General features: G+C 41.3%; 1 protein-coding gene across 8 annotated transcripts in view; it reads right to left on the reverse strand.

The window, feature by feature from the left end:
* LOC135108980 (sodium- and chloride-dependent glycine transporter 2-like) overlaps positions 1 to 12,391 on the reverse strand; it is an 89,292-nt gene that overhangs the window by 2,447 nt on the left and 74,454 nt on the right. For 7 of the 8 annotated variants that reach the window (XM_064019909.1, XM_064019910.1, XM_064019905.1 and 4 more), the window contains one exon: positions 10 to 972. In XM_064019909.1, coding sequence (XP_063875979.1) covers positions 577 to 972 — 396 coding nt within the window. In that variant the 3' untranslated portion in view covers positions 10 to 576. Of the gene's footprint in view, positions 1 to 9; positions 973 to 12,391 lie in introns of those variants that run through there. The other variant, XM_064019908.1, reaches the window with a different exon arrangement.

A 12,391-nucleotide genomic window follows, 5' to 3' on the forward strand; every position in this document is an offset into this window, starting at 1 on the left:
GACAGTCTTTAAGGGGGAAGTAAGCAAAATTCTTAGGATCAGCAACCAAGACAGAACAACAAATAACGGGTACAAGCTTTAAAAATTTAGGTTTAAGAAAGATATAGGAAGGAATTGGTTCTCAAGTAGAGTGGTAGATGAGTGGAACGGACTCAGTAATCATGTTGTTAGTGCTAAGAGATTAGGGAGCTTTAAGAGAAGATTAGACCGGTTGGATGGGGATGATAGGTAGAAATAGGTAGGTACATTTCATACAGGGACTGCCACGTGTAAGCCTGGTGGCTTCTTGCAGCTTCCCTTATTTCTTATGTTCTTATGTTCTTATCCATCATGTTGCGAATTATCGATCCATTAATGGAGAGAACTGAACTCAAGGAAGCTTCAGATACAAGCAAAACTTGATCTATTTCCACAATGCGATTTATCACATCTAAACTGTGTAAGGCATTATCAAGCACAGTTGCTAAATCATTTGAATACTGTAATAACTCATTGAGGTTGGACTCTAATTTAACCAGTTTATTGTGATGCAGGTTCAGGACTTTCTTATTAGTAGCTGCAACCGTTATTAGTTGATCATAATGTTTCCTCAAATCCTGTACATCCTCGTCCAAGGCTGCGTAAAAGGTTGTAGTCATGCTGAGATTGGTTCAATTTGCCATGCAAAAATTCTACCCTTGCTGTTAAAGCTTTGATAATGGTTTGAGAGAAAACTTGCGTCTGTCCATGCGTTTCATCAGCAAGTAAAGATTCCAATTCCTGTAAGGAGTTATCCAAAGTTTTTGAGACAGTGTCGAGGTCCGAAGGTACGGAAAATAAGGTAGAAAAAGGATATCGAACCAGAAGAACATCCTCTATTAATGTTACCTCTCCAAGATGTGTGGTGAGAGCCCCCGGTTTGACATGCAACGCAGTGGACGCTTGTGGCACTTGCAGCATGCTCAAGTAGGTAACCAGGAAGCCCAATGCCATCTGTAAGTAATGCAGGCAATTAGCTGCGTGAGCGAAGGTTATACCTATGTGTCTTTGTAGTGTTAGTAGAACTATGGTTTGTAACCTCATCAGAAGTACTCTCTGTTGATGAATCGATCTGAGCATTAGTCTTCAAAAAGCCGATCATTATGTACTATCTCAACAGTGTTAAGAAGATGGTCATACACCTCAGATTTGTTACCATGTAACTGGCGAACAACCGAGCGTGGAGATTTTGGAGGTCCTGTCTGGATGACGAACTTTAACTGTCTCCAACCTGTATCGTGACAGGGGTCTCACGTTTGTGTTGTCGAGCCATCATTTCTGCCCCAGAAGCTTGTAGCCTACTTGGGACTTTAGCATGAATATCTTTGAAAACATGCATATGTTGTTTAACATAGTCATCTACGTTGTAAACCGGAATTTGTGAACTTGTCGATAAGGAAGATTTTTATTTTCACCATACGATGGTACAGTACCATCGTGCCACTCGTTCAGTTAAATCTTTCCCTTTGAACAGTTCAGTTACGGGTGCATGATCCGTGTAGACTGTCATTGGGTATCCAAGGATAATGTCCTTAGAATGTTTTAAAGCCCAAACTACGGCAAGTGTTTCTTGATGAGTGACAGAGTAATTGGACTCCGCTGAATTAAGCACACAACTTGCATATGCTATTCCATAGTTTTTGCCTCTGGCATCTGTCTGCATCAGTACTGCTCCTAATCTTAGACCCAGTAACACCAGAAAGATTCAAGTCACTTGGACGGGGCATCCATTTACCACCGCGTGAACTCCGTTTCAGAATCTTGTAAGATTCTTCAGAGATCACGTTTACCGTGGCTCCAGTGTCTACAGCCAAAGATAAGCGATGCTTACCTACCTTAGTTGGTAATGGTATTATGTCTGTTTGGTTGTTGACAGTATTTATAGTTGAATACACTGACATGTCAGAAGAATGTGCTGCCTCAGCGTCTTGCGCATTTAGATGTTTTAGTCAGGTTTGTTTACTACAGTGCGCTGGTCTTTCCCCGACTGCTTTGTACTATTCTGACCTGTTTTTCAATTCTCATATTGATTATATCCTTACATTGTTCTGACGAGTGTTTACATTGGCCATGTATGATGCAGTATTGGGTAGTGACATCCTTGTAGGATCTTGCCCTGCCTGTGTTCACATGGGGCGATGCACCTGTTCTTGGTCTAACAGAGAGATTATTCCCTTTTGTTTTGTTCTTCGAGTCAGATTTATTTGATGCCAGTTTCTGGTCCTTTTGTTTTTTAAAGCATCTTTTTTTAACATGACCTATTTTATGGCAGTACGAACAGACATTTCCGGGCTTTGCCATGGCTGCCGCACAAGGTTCGGATTGGTCGTCACCTACGACCAATCCTACGACCTATATATATATATATATATATATATATATATATATATATATATATATATATATATATATATATATATATATATATATATACCCGCCTACTCTACTAACGTAACACTACTAATTTAAATTAACTTCTATTTAATCTATAATTCATAAACATCAAGCGTTGTTGTTGTTGGTGGTGGTGTTTTTGTTGTTGGTGATGACAGTGGTAGTAGTAGTGGTAGTGATGGTGATCGTGGTGGTTGTGCTTATGATGATGGTGGTGGTGGTGGTGGTGGTGGTAATGGTGGTGGTGGTGGTGCATTGATGATGGCGATGACGGTTGTGGTGGTGGTGGTAGTAGTAATGATTGTGATGGTGGTGGTGGTCGTGGCAGTGCATTGATAACTGCGATGACGGTATTGGTGGTGGTGGTGGTGGTAATGATGGTGGTGGTGTTGGTGGTGGTAACTGGTAGTGTAGGTAGTGGTGGTGGTGGTGGTGGTAATGGCAGTGCTGTGGTATTTAAAAAGCTTACCATAATGTGCGAAGTCGAGGGCAAGTCGCTTTGGCATTCACACTTTTCTACTTGTGCATATCACATACTTGCCTTCACTTTTCTTCTTTGCTTTTCTACGTTTCACGCACATTCTTTCACATTTTTCTCTGCACTTCAGTCATAATCTTTCACTTTAATGCTTCGTGTTTCCTAGCACACTCTACACGTACTCCAGTTCTCTTCTTCGGCTCTCTACACTTAACTACACTTCACTATAACTCATTCACCTTTATTTTTTCCCTTTCCTACACTCCTACGTATACTCCCTCGTATACTCCTACGTATACTCCCTCGTATTTCCTTTTCATTTTTCTTCACTTCACTAACACTGCATCATACCTCTCTCTTCCTTTTCTACACTCAGCGTTCTTCTTTACTTCACTGACAAGGTTCACACAACACGTACAGACAATGGTCATAATTCATACTGGTGGCTGCAGGCAAGGAAGTAAATGGTCTCTTATATTCCTTGGTTGAGGCCCCGCACCTGGAACACGATTAACTAAACCATTCTAAAGACCCGTATTCTGAGACGCTTTGCTTTCTCAACGCGACCATTCTCAAAGGCTACAGAGATGGTTAACCGGGTTTTCAAAACTGCTTCTCCTGTTAGTAAATGGTTGTCAATAGAACAGTAAAAATTCTTTTAAAAATGAGTGTGGCTTCAACTTAGCCTTTTGAAAGTAATAGAGGTGTGGCGCAGAAAAGTGTTTCGGAATATGAGTCGCACTGATTGGTGGTACTTCGTGGTACTGCTGTGTGATGAAGAGCTTGTGTCTTTTCAACGGCAGTACAGATCGAGGTTTTTGTCTTGATTTATTCTTCTGCTGCCACATCCATTCTCCTAATCTTTCATTCCACAGTTCTTCCACGTATGTAGTCTATTTTTTTTTTTTTTTTCTTAAGTAGGTGTTTTGAAAAGTAGCGTTTCTTTTTAAGTTGATGAATTCTCTCTCTCTCTCTCTCTCTCTCTCTCTCTCTCTCTCTCTCTCTCTCTCTCTCTCTCTCTCTCTCTCTTGTTCAATACCAAGGAGTACAGGGATTTATCCACAGTACACACGAGACGCCCAATTATATCTTGGTCTTGGTCTTGGTCAAAACGCCACAACGAACTACACACGCACACACACACCCTCACCAATACTCATACACCATGCAAGTATCCGTCTGTTCTGCATTAAGGGACTACGTAACTCAGTCCTCTGTTCTGCTAAACCCTTTAAATGACACTACTTCCAAAATGACTAGCGCACCTGCAGACTTGTGCTACCCTAGTACTTCACAAGCAATTTCCTGTATTTACTTAACGGCCATAATAGGGTAGACTCATGACACGGGAAACACTCCCCCAGGGACACTAATACGCCACCGTGGATCCAGGACGCCAGTGACCACCACAAACAGCGCCTTCAAGGAAAATCTTCGAGTGTTTACAGGCGGAGGTGACAGACAAGGAATACATAAGAACATAAGAATATAAGAAATAAGGGAAGCTGCAAGAAGCGACCAGGCTTACACGTGGCAGTCCCTGTATGAAACACTCCTACCTATTTCCATCTGTTATCCCCATCCATAAACTTGTCTAATCTTCTCTTAAAGCTCTCTAGTGTCCTGGCACTAACTACATGATTACTGAGTCCGTTCCACTCATCTACCACTCTATTTGAGAACCAATTTTTTCCTATCTCCTTCCTAAACCTAAATTTTTCAAGCTTGAACCCGTTATTTCTTGTTCTACCCTGGTTGCTGATCCTAAGAATTTTGCTTACATCTCCCTTGTTATAACCCTTATACCACTTAAAGACTTCTATCAGGTCCCCTCTTAACCTACGTCTCTCTAGAGAATGTAAATTTAACCGCTTCAACCTCGCTTCGTAAGGAATACTCCTCATCCCCTGTACGAGTATCCTTTTAGTCATTCTCCTCTGTACTGATTCTAATAGACCTATATCTTTCCTGTAATGTGGGGACCAGAACTGCACAGCGTAGTCTAGATGAGGTCTGACCAGCGCCAAGTATAACTTTAATATTACTTCCGGCCTTCTACTTTTAACACTCCTAAAAATGAATCCTAGTACCCTATTTGCCTTGTTTCTGGCTTCTATGCATTGTTTCCCTAGACGGAGTTCAGAGCTAACTATAACTCCTAAATCTTTCTCGTACCCTGTACCTACCAGAGTTTGGGTGTTTAATGTGTACCTATTGTGTGGGTTTCCTCTACCTACGCTAAGCACTTTGCATTTATTGATATTAAATTGCATTTGCCATCTATCCGTCCATTCATTCATTCTATCTAAGTCTGTCTGCAAGGCGATGGCATCCGCTTCTGACCTAATTAATCTACCTATCTTTGTGTCATCCGCAAATTTACTAACATCGCTACTAATTCCACTATCCAAGTCATTGATATATATTAGAAATAATAATGATATATATTAGAAATAATAATAATACTGATCCCTGTGGCACCCCACTAATGACATGACCCCACTCGGATTTCGAGCCGTTTATTAGCTCTCTCTGTCGCCTGTTACCAAGCCATGACCCTATCCAACCTAACACCTTCCCATCTATCCCGTGCGCCCTAACCTTTCTCAGGAGCCTTTGATGGGGCACCTTGTCGAATGCTTTACTAAAGTCCAGATATAAGATATCATAACTATCACCATTATCTACTGCCTCGTACACCTTACTGTAAAAACTTAACAAGTTTGTCAGGCAAGACTTCCCCTTCGTGAAGCCATGCTGTGACTGATTTATCAAGTTATGTTTGTCTAAATGTTCCCTAATGTTCCTGGCTATTATTGACTCTAACATTTTACCTACAACTGAAGTTAAGCTGACAGGTCTATAATTAGACGCTAAAGTTTTATCCCCTTTCTTAAAGATGGGTACTACATTAGCCTGCCTCCACATTACTGATACCTCACCCGACTCCAGTGATTTCCTAAAGACAGAAACTAACGGCTCACTAATAATCTTTTTACATTCCTTCAGTACTCTGGGATATATTTCATCAGGTCCTGGTGACTTGAACTTTTTTAGCCTATCTATCTCCTGCTCCACTATCTCCCTAGTTATGGAAATATCCGTCAGTTTCTCATACTCATCTGCTCTAAACACCTGTTCACTATCTGGCATATCCTGCATGTTTTCCTGAGTGAAGACAGTTAAAAAATAATCATTCAGAAGTTTACTAATCTCCTCCCCAGAACTAACCAGCTCCCCATCTGCTGCCTTTAATGGACCTACAGTATCCTTATTTTTCGTCCTGTATACCTGATAAAATCCCTTGGGGTCCGTCTTCGCCTGGCTGGCTACCTTTAATTCATAATTGTCCTTAGCTTTCCTCGTTAACTTCCTGACTGTTCTAACTAATTCATTATACTGTGTCCTTAAAACTTCCTCACCTGCCCTTAATTTCTTATATATACTTCTCTTACGCCCTATATAATGCTTTAACCTAGCAGTCATCCATTTAGGGTCATTTTTTTGTGATCTTATTGTTTTATATGGGATATTTGCTAATTGACCTGTATGAACTTTATCTACGAAATATTTATACAATTCATCTACATTTACTTCACTTAAACCCCTCATCTCGTTCCCTACCATCCTCTCCCCTCCCTCATCAACTCGCCTCGACCTTACCTCTCTCATTTCAGCATGACCTGACATTCCAACATACTCACACCTATCTCCCCCCTTCCTCTTTCCTCCTCCCTTCTGGAGCCTCACCTCACCTCCCTCATCCTGCCTTATCTCTCTGAACTCCGTCCCTGACCTGACCTCACCCTGCATCCTTTGCCAGTCCACTCCTTGGAGGTACCTTTTTAATTCTTCAAAATCTGCTCTCCTAAAGTCAGGTATTTTACTATTGTTTTTATTTCTAACAGTTTCTTCCCATTCTAGATTGTACCTAATTTCCCTATGGTCACTGTTACCTAGCTGTCCTCCAACCTCTACCTGCGTGACTGCTTCCTCCCTGTTAGTAAGAATTAAATCTAGAATATTATTCCCCCTTGTGGGTTCTACGACTACCTGTTTTAAAAAATTATCCTGAATTACCTTAAGGAATTCCTCTGCTTCCTTGTTACCCACAATCAGACTCCAGTCGATATTCCTAAAATTAAAATCTCCTACCACACATACCTGACTGTACTTGCCTGCTCTATTTAATTCCTGCCACAGTGAGGTGTTAATTTCCTCTGTACTGGTCGGTGGTCTGTAAACTACCCCTAGTACTACTGACTGCGATCCTTCCTTAATATCTACCCATATCGACTCTGCTTTGTTATCTGTTTTAATTCTATTGTTCATACAGCACTGTAATGTGTCCCTGACGTATAACGCGACACCTCCTCCTCTCCTGTTTTCTCTATCTTTATAGAACATTGTATACCCATCTATCTTAACCTCTGGATTAAATACTTTTCCTGACATATCTAACCAAGTTTCAGTTAAAGCAATGATATCAAATTTCTCTACACTCGCTATTCCTCTAAGCAAGTCTATTTTATTCAGAATACTTCTACAATTTGTGTAGTAAACACTTAAGCTATTTCTCACCATCCCTAAGCTAGCTTCCTTTCTAGATTTACGTAACTAATTTGTCCCTTGCCTTCTCCTCACTACCCCTTCTTCCCTCCCGACTAACGAAAAAAGTGCTGGAGTGCAGTTACTCGTACCTCCCGCTCGAGTGTTTCGGCCAAAACACGAACACCCTGGCGTGACAAATGCACTCCATCCCTGGCGTACAAGGTGTCCCTGCCATAGAAAAGGTCCCAGTTGTCGATGAACGTCCATCCATTACTCCTACAATGATTCGCGAGCCTGCGATTCACTGTAATAGCCCTGGACAGCCACTCAGCACCAACTCCCCTCCTCGGCAAGACACCACATACCACGGGGATCCCTCCCTTGTCCCTAATCCTGTCCAAAGCCTGTCGAAACCTCCTGATAAGCTCCTCACTCCTGACCTTACCAAGGTCATTCCCTCCCGCACTGAGAAAAACAATGGGCTTGGTCCCATCTTTTTCCAAGCACGTGTCTAGCCTATCAGCTACCTTCCCTATCCCGGCCCCCGGCAAACACACCCTCGACCTACGCTTCCTATCCCTAGCACAGAACGCACTATCTAAGTGCCTAACCTGACTATCACCAAACACAAGCACTCTACCTTGGGGCAGGGTAACTGCATCTGCCCCCTCCTTCTTGCCTCCTCCAGCCCTGTCCACCTCCTCCTTCCCCTCCTCCAGCACATTGAAGGGATTCTTCGTCTCCACGGAAGGTGCCCTGAGCACCTTCACCCTCTTGGCTCCCCTGCACTCAGCAACACAAGGCGCCATGTCTACACTAGCCAGCTATATTAGCGTCAGGTCACTGTTCACTAAATACGTCCGTTCACTAGGAACCCTGACCTGAGACTGAGGAACCCTGACGCCACCTAGCCTCGTCTCGTCTCCGGAACTGTCACGTCACAGACATTATCACATTTCAAGATTCCCTGTTCTTTCTTACCGAACAAATGGCCAACATAAATGTCTCACGAGTTATTTATACAAATTAGATATATCAAAGTTAGATTTTTACAAATTACATAATGTTCATGGAGTTTTTTAATATTACCTCAAATTGATTCAACAGAAAATGTATAACGGGGTAACTCAACTGATCCCTTTAGCGTAGAAAGGAAGCAAAAAGCATGTTGTAATTGAAAAATAAATCTAGCGGGTGGATATATATATATATATATATATATATATATATATATATATATATATATATATATATATATATATATATATATATATATATATATATATATATATATATATATATATATATATAATCATACCAATAGCAGCTCCTTATCGGGCAGCTAAATTATACGCATGTAGTGATGAATACTCACTGTATTCGCCACACACATACGTGTGTGGCGGTTTTGTTTTAGGGTCACGCATGGTTACGTTATAGTGACGTGATACATCCGTAACATGCGTTACGAATCTGCGACCATTCCGATGAGGCTCGCTTGGAGATTTATTATTATTTTCTTTCAGGGTGGGGGAGGAGACCATTCTTAACGTAAGTTTTATTGAAGTCTGGATTATTTTCTTTAGTACCATGCTCTCTCTCTCTCTCTCTCTCTCTCTCTCTCTCTCTCTCTCTCTCTCTCTCTCTCTCTCTCTCTCTCTCTCTTCTTGTGAGGGCACACTTTTCCACACTCAGTTTTTTGTTAGATTTCCGAAGTCCATCGGTATTCTCTTTATGATTTATGACGAAGTGCGGTACTGTTTCGTTCAGGTTTTTATGCCTTCTTAAGACGTCTTTCAGTCCGTGCCAGTCCATTTTATGGAGAGCACGGGTGAGAATGAAGTAGAAATAAACACACGGGATAAAAAAAAAAAATAGGTGAAACAGAAAGAGGAGGTGGTGAGTGAGAAGAATCAAGGTTGAAAGTGAGAAAGGAAATACAGTAGTTAATGAAAGGTGACAGGCAGAACGTCTTGCTTTTCGTATATTTTAGTTAAATTAAGCTAAGCTGACGGATTGTTTTAATATATCGTTTCTTTTCTTTTCAGGTTGGTGGTGTGCAGGCGGCTAAGGGTGTACTGTAAGAGGCATGATTTAGGACTAGATGAATCTAGGAATGGAATAAAGGACAATCATGAGAAGGGTAATAAGTAGGTGGAGAAGGAAGTTGAGGCTTCTGAACCTGACAGTTCAGAGGTGAACATTACCTCAGCATGAACTTTACTTCATGAGTGTGATGAGTGTGCGAGAGCGAGTCGTATGGTGATAACACAAGACAGGGAAGACACAAGGCTGGCAGGGTGGGACAGGACTGCACACGTCGTCACGATGACAGACGTGTATGGCAACCTGTTAATTGGAAAGGGCAATGATGATAAATTTGTGGTCACCCCATCAGATGCTGAGTTTAAAGATTTTTATGAGTGTTATGAATCCATCCATGGATAATTAATTAAATTTTGACTCTATTGACATACATGTAAACATTCCCATCATACTCAGCCGATGAAGTCAGGACAAATAAACAAAATTAACCCAAATAAAGTCTGCTGCCCCGATGGTGTTCCTTCAGGTATATTCAGATCAATGCCACACCGCTGGATCATTATGATCACAACATTGTTCAACAGTATTTTCATGTCCGGTAGCTACCCTGAGGCGTGGATTAGTGCAGTTTGTATAGTCAAGTGTGGCGATAGAAGCGAACCAAATCATTTTAGGGGCATAAGTATCATTGATAGTTTGTCCACACTGCATGACATGGTACTGTGCTGCCGCCTGGGACGGTAGTTAGCACCACACTTGGGCACATTTTTCAGAAATCTAAGGAAATTAGATTTCTGGCATGTAGAGCCGTGGGGGACGTGGCCACCTCAGGTTGGAGGAGTGGGTACATGGGTGCGGGAATATACAAACCAAGAATTCTACCTAAGAGGATATGCGGCTTCACTGGGAGGGCTGGAGGAATTGACTAGTGAGTTTAGATAACAACAGATGGCGCGCCGGTCACCAACAGCTGACTGGAGCCTTGGCGGGAGAGGAGCGGACGGTCAAGTTAACCAGATTTAAAAATTACCCTCTGCACTGTGTACAGGCAAGAGCGGTTGCTATATCTTTAGTAAAATAAAGAGTACTCGGCAGGTGGTGCGACTCCATATATTGTCCACTGACGCCAGAAGGAAGATGCATGCGAGAGGCTGGTGACATGTTGACCGGGATAATGTTGTTCGAATTCAAATAACAGGCAGTGTAAATGAGGGGAAACGCTGTCACGCCCGAGGAGTTCTCGCTTCTCATCTTAAGTCACTTGTGATTGTTACTAAATGCCGTAGGCTTTATTTGCTGTCAATGAAAGATAGATAAACATTATCTGATAGCTGTGGAGACTAAACAAGTTAGCACTGAACGTTTAGCTGGTGTGGCTTGAGTAGTGTGTTGGCACATTTTTTTTTCCACATTCCTAGGCCACTGAGGAGGCCGCATGTGCCAAAGCAGTTAGATAGACTTTGTTGAGGTTATTGAAGTGATTAGGCAAATTAATATACAGTGATGTTCTGTTGGTATGAGAAGACCAGTAGTGTTCACTGCTGAGGCTACAGTATAGAGACCACAGTCCCTTCCGGCATGCGTGGTACTACTGCCAGGCATACTACTGGGCGAGTTGATGTCTCTTAAAGATTATTATTTAACACCATTCCTTTGTCTTGTGACATGGTCCGCCTGAGTGACTGAGTGATTTCATTTATAGCGCCGCAACACCGCAATAAATGAGTCATGTGGCGCAGCTACGAAACATTCAAAGCAGCTAGGATGGCAGGTTGAAATACAGAAATTAAAAACAAAATTATGGCATGGTCAAAATATTAAAAAGCACTAAAAATACGAATATATAAAAGGAAATGGCATGTGCCAGCAAAAACTGAAGTGTTACAAAGTGAGAGGGTTGGTATTTCAGTGTATTAATTTCAAGTGACGCAGAATATTACGTCTGGCGTTGTTCATTTCGCATCCAAGGCACTGACTCCGCTGACCCAGGCCCCATGACCCAGCGTTGCTAGCTATGTCTCCCTCATTGACTTCCAGGTTCTCCCGGTGCAAGGGTAAAGTCCTGCCTAAGACTATAGTACTGTTAGAATAATTAAAATAAAAATATATAAAAGGGAAACCTGATGCCTTACAGCATTTGATTACCTTCTGGTTGACTGCAAAACTGTGTACTACATGGCCTTAAAAAAAAAAATCTCAATGTGGAGTTTTCAGTACTCAGTAGAATACAAAAAAAAAAAAAAGGTAAAAACCCATGTTACATGTTTGTATAACATTCTTTCATTTGCAAAAATTACAGAAGCAATTTTGTATTCGTAAGATGTTGTAACTCCACTCCATGTTGTAACTCCAAAAAGGAACAGCAAAACAGTAATGTGTTAATCTGCTGCAAATTTTTGTTTCTTTGGCATGCCTTTATTTTTTATTTTATTTATTTATTTATTTATTTATCTTTTTTTTTATTATGAATCAGCCGTGTTTCTAAAATGCCATTTTGTTGCAGGTGTGTGAAATGGCTCCATGCTTTCAGTATCACTTGAGAGGAACACATATGCTTCACGGTTCATTGTGATGCCAAGGTGCTGTTGCTCAGTAATACAGACGCACAATATTTGTTTACTTATTAACAAATAAAGACAATGTGCCTTACGCATACCGTCAAGAGAAAAAAAAAATAACAGGAAGATGATTTGTATGGCAGTGGAACATTTATGACAAATTGTGCCGATTATAATTTTCTGATGAATTTTTATAAAGGCTGCTTTTCTTTAGATGGTTGTAAGAAGCAAACTGACGCACACGTCACACAATAATGCAGTCTCGCAGAACACACATGCGACATACAATTTTTCTGACATGGATGATTTTTTTTTTTTTTTTTCTGATAAGTTCACAGATGAGCCT

This window comes from Scylla paramamosain, chromosome 18, assembly GCF_035594125.1.
Source record: "Scylla paramamosain isolate STU-SP2022 chromosome 18, ASM3559412v1, whole genome shotgun sequence".
Lineage (NCBI taxonomy): Eukaryota > Metazoa > Arthropoda > Malacostraca > Decapoda > Portunidae > Scylla > Scylla paramamosain.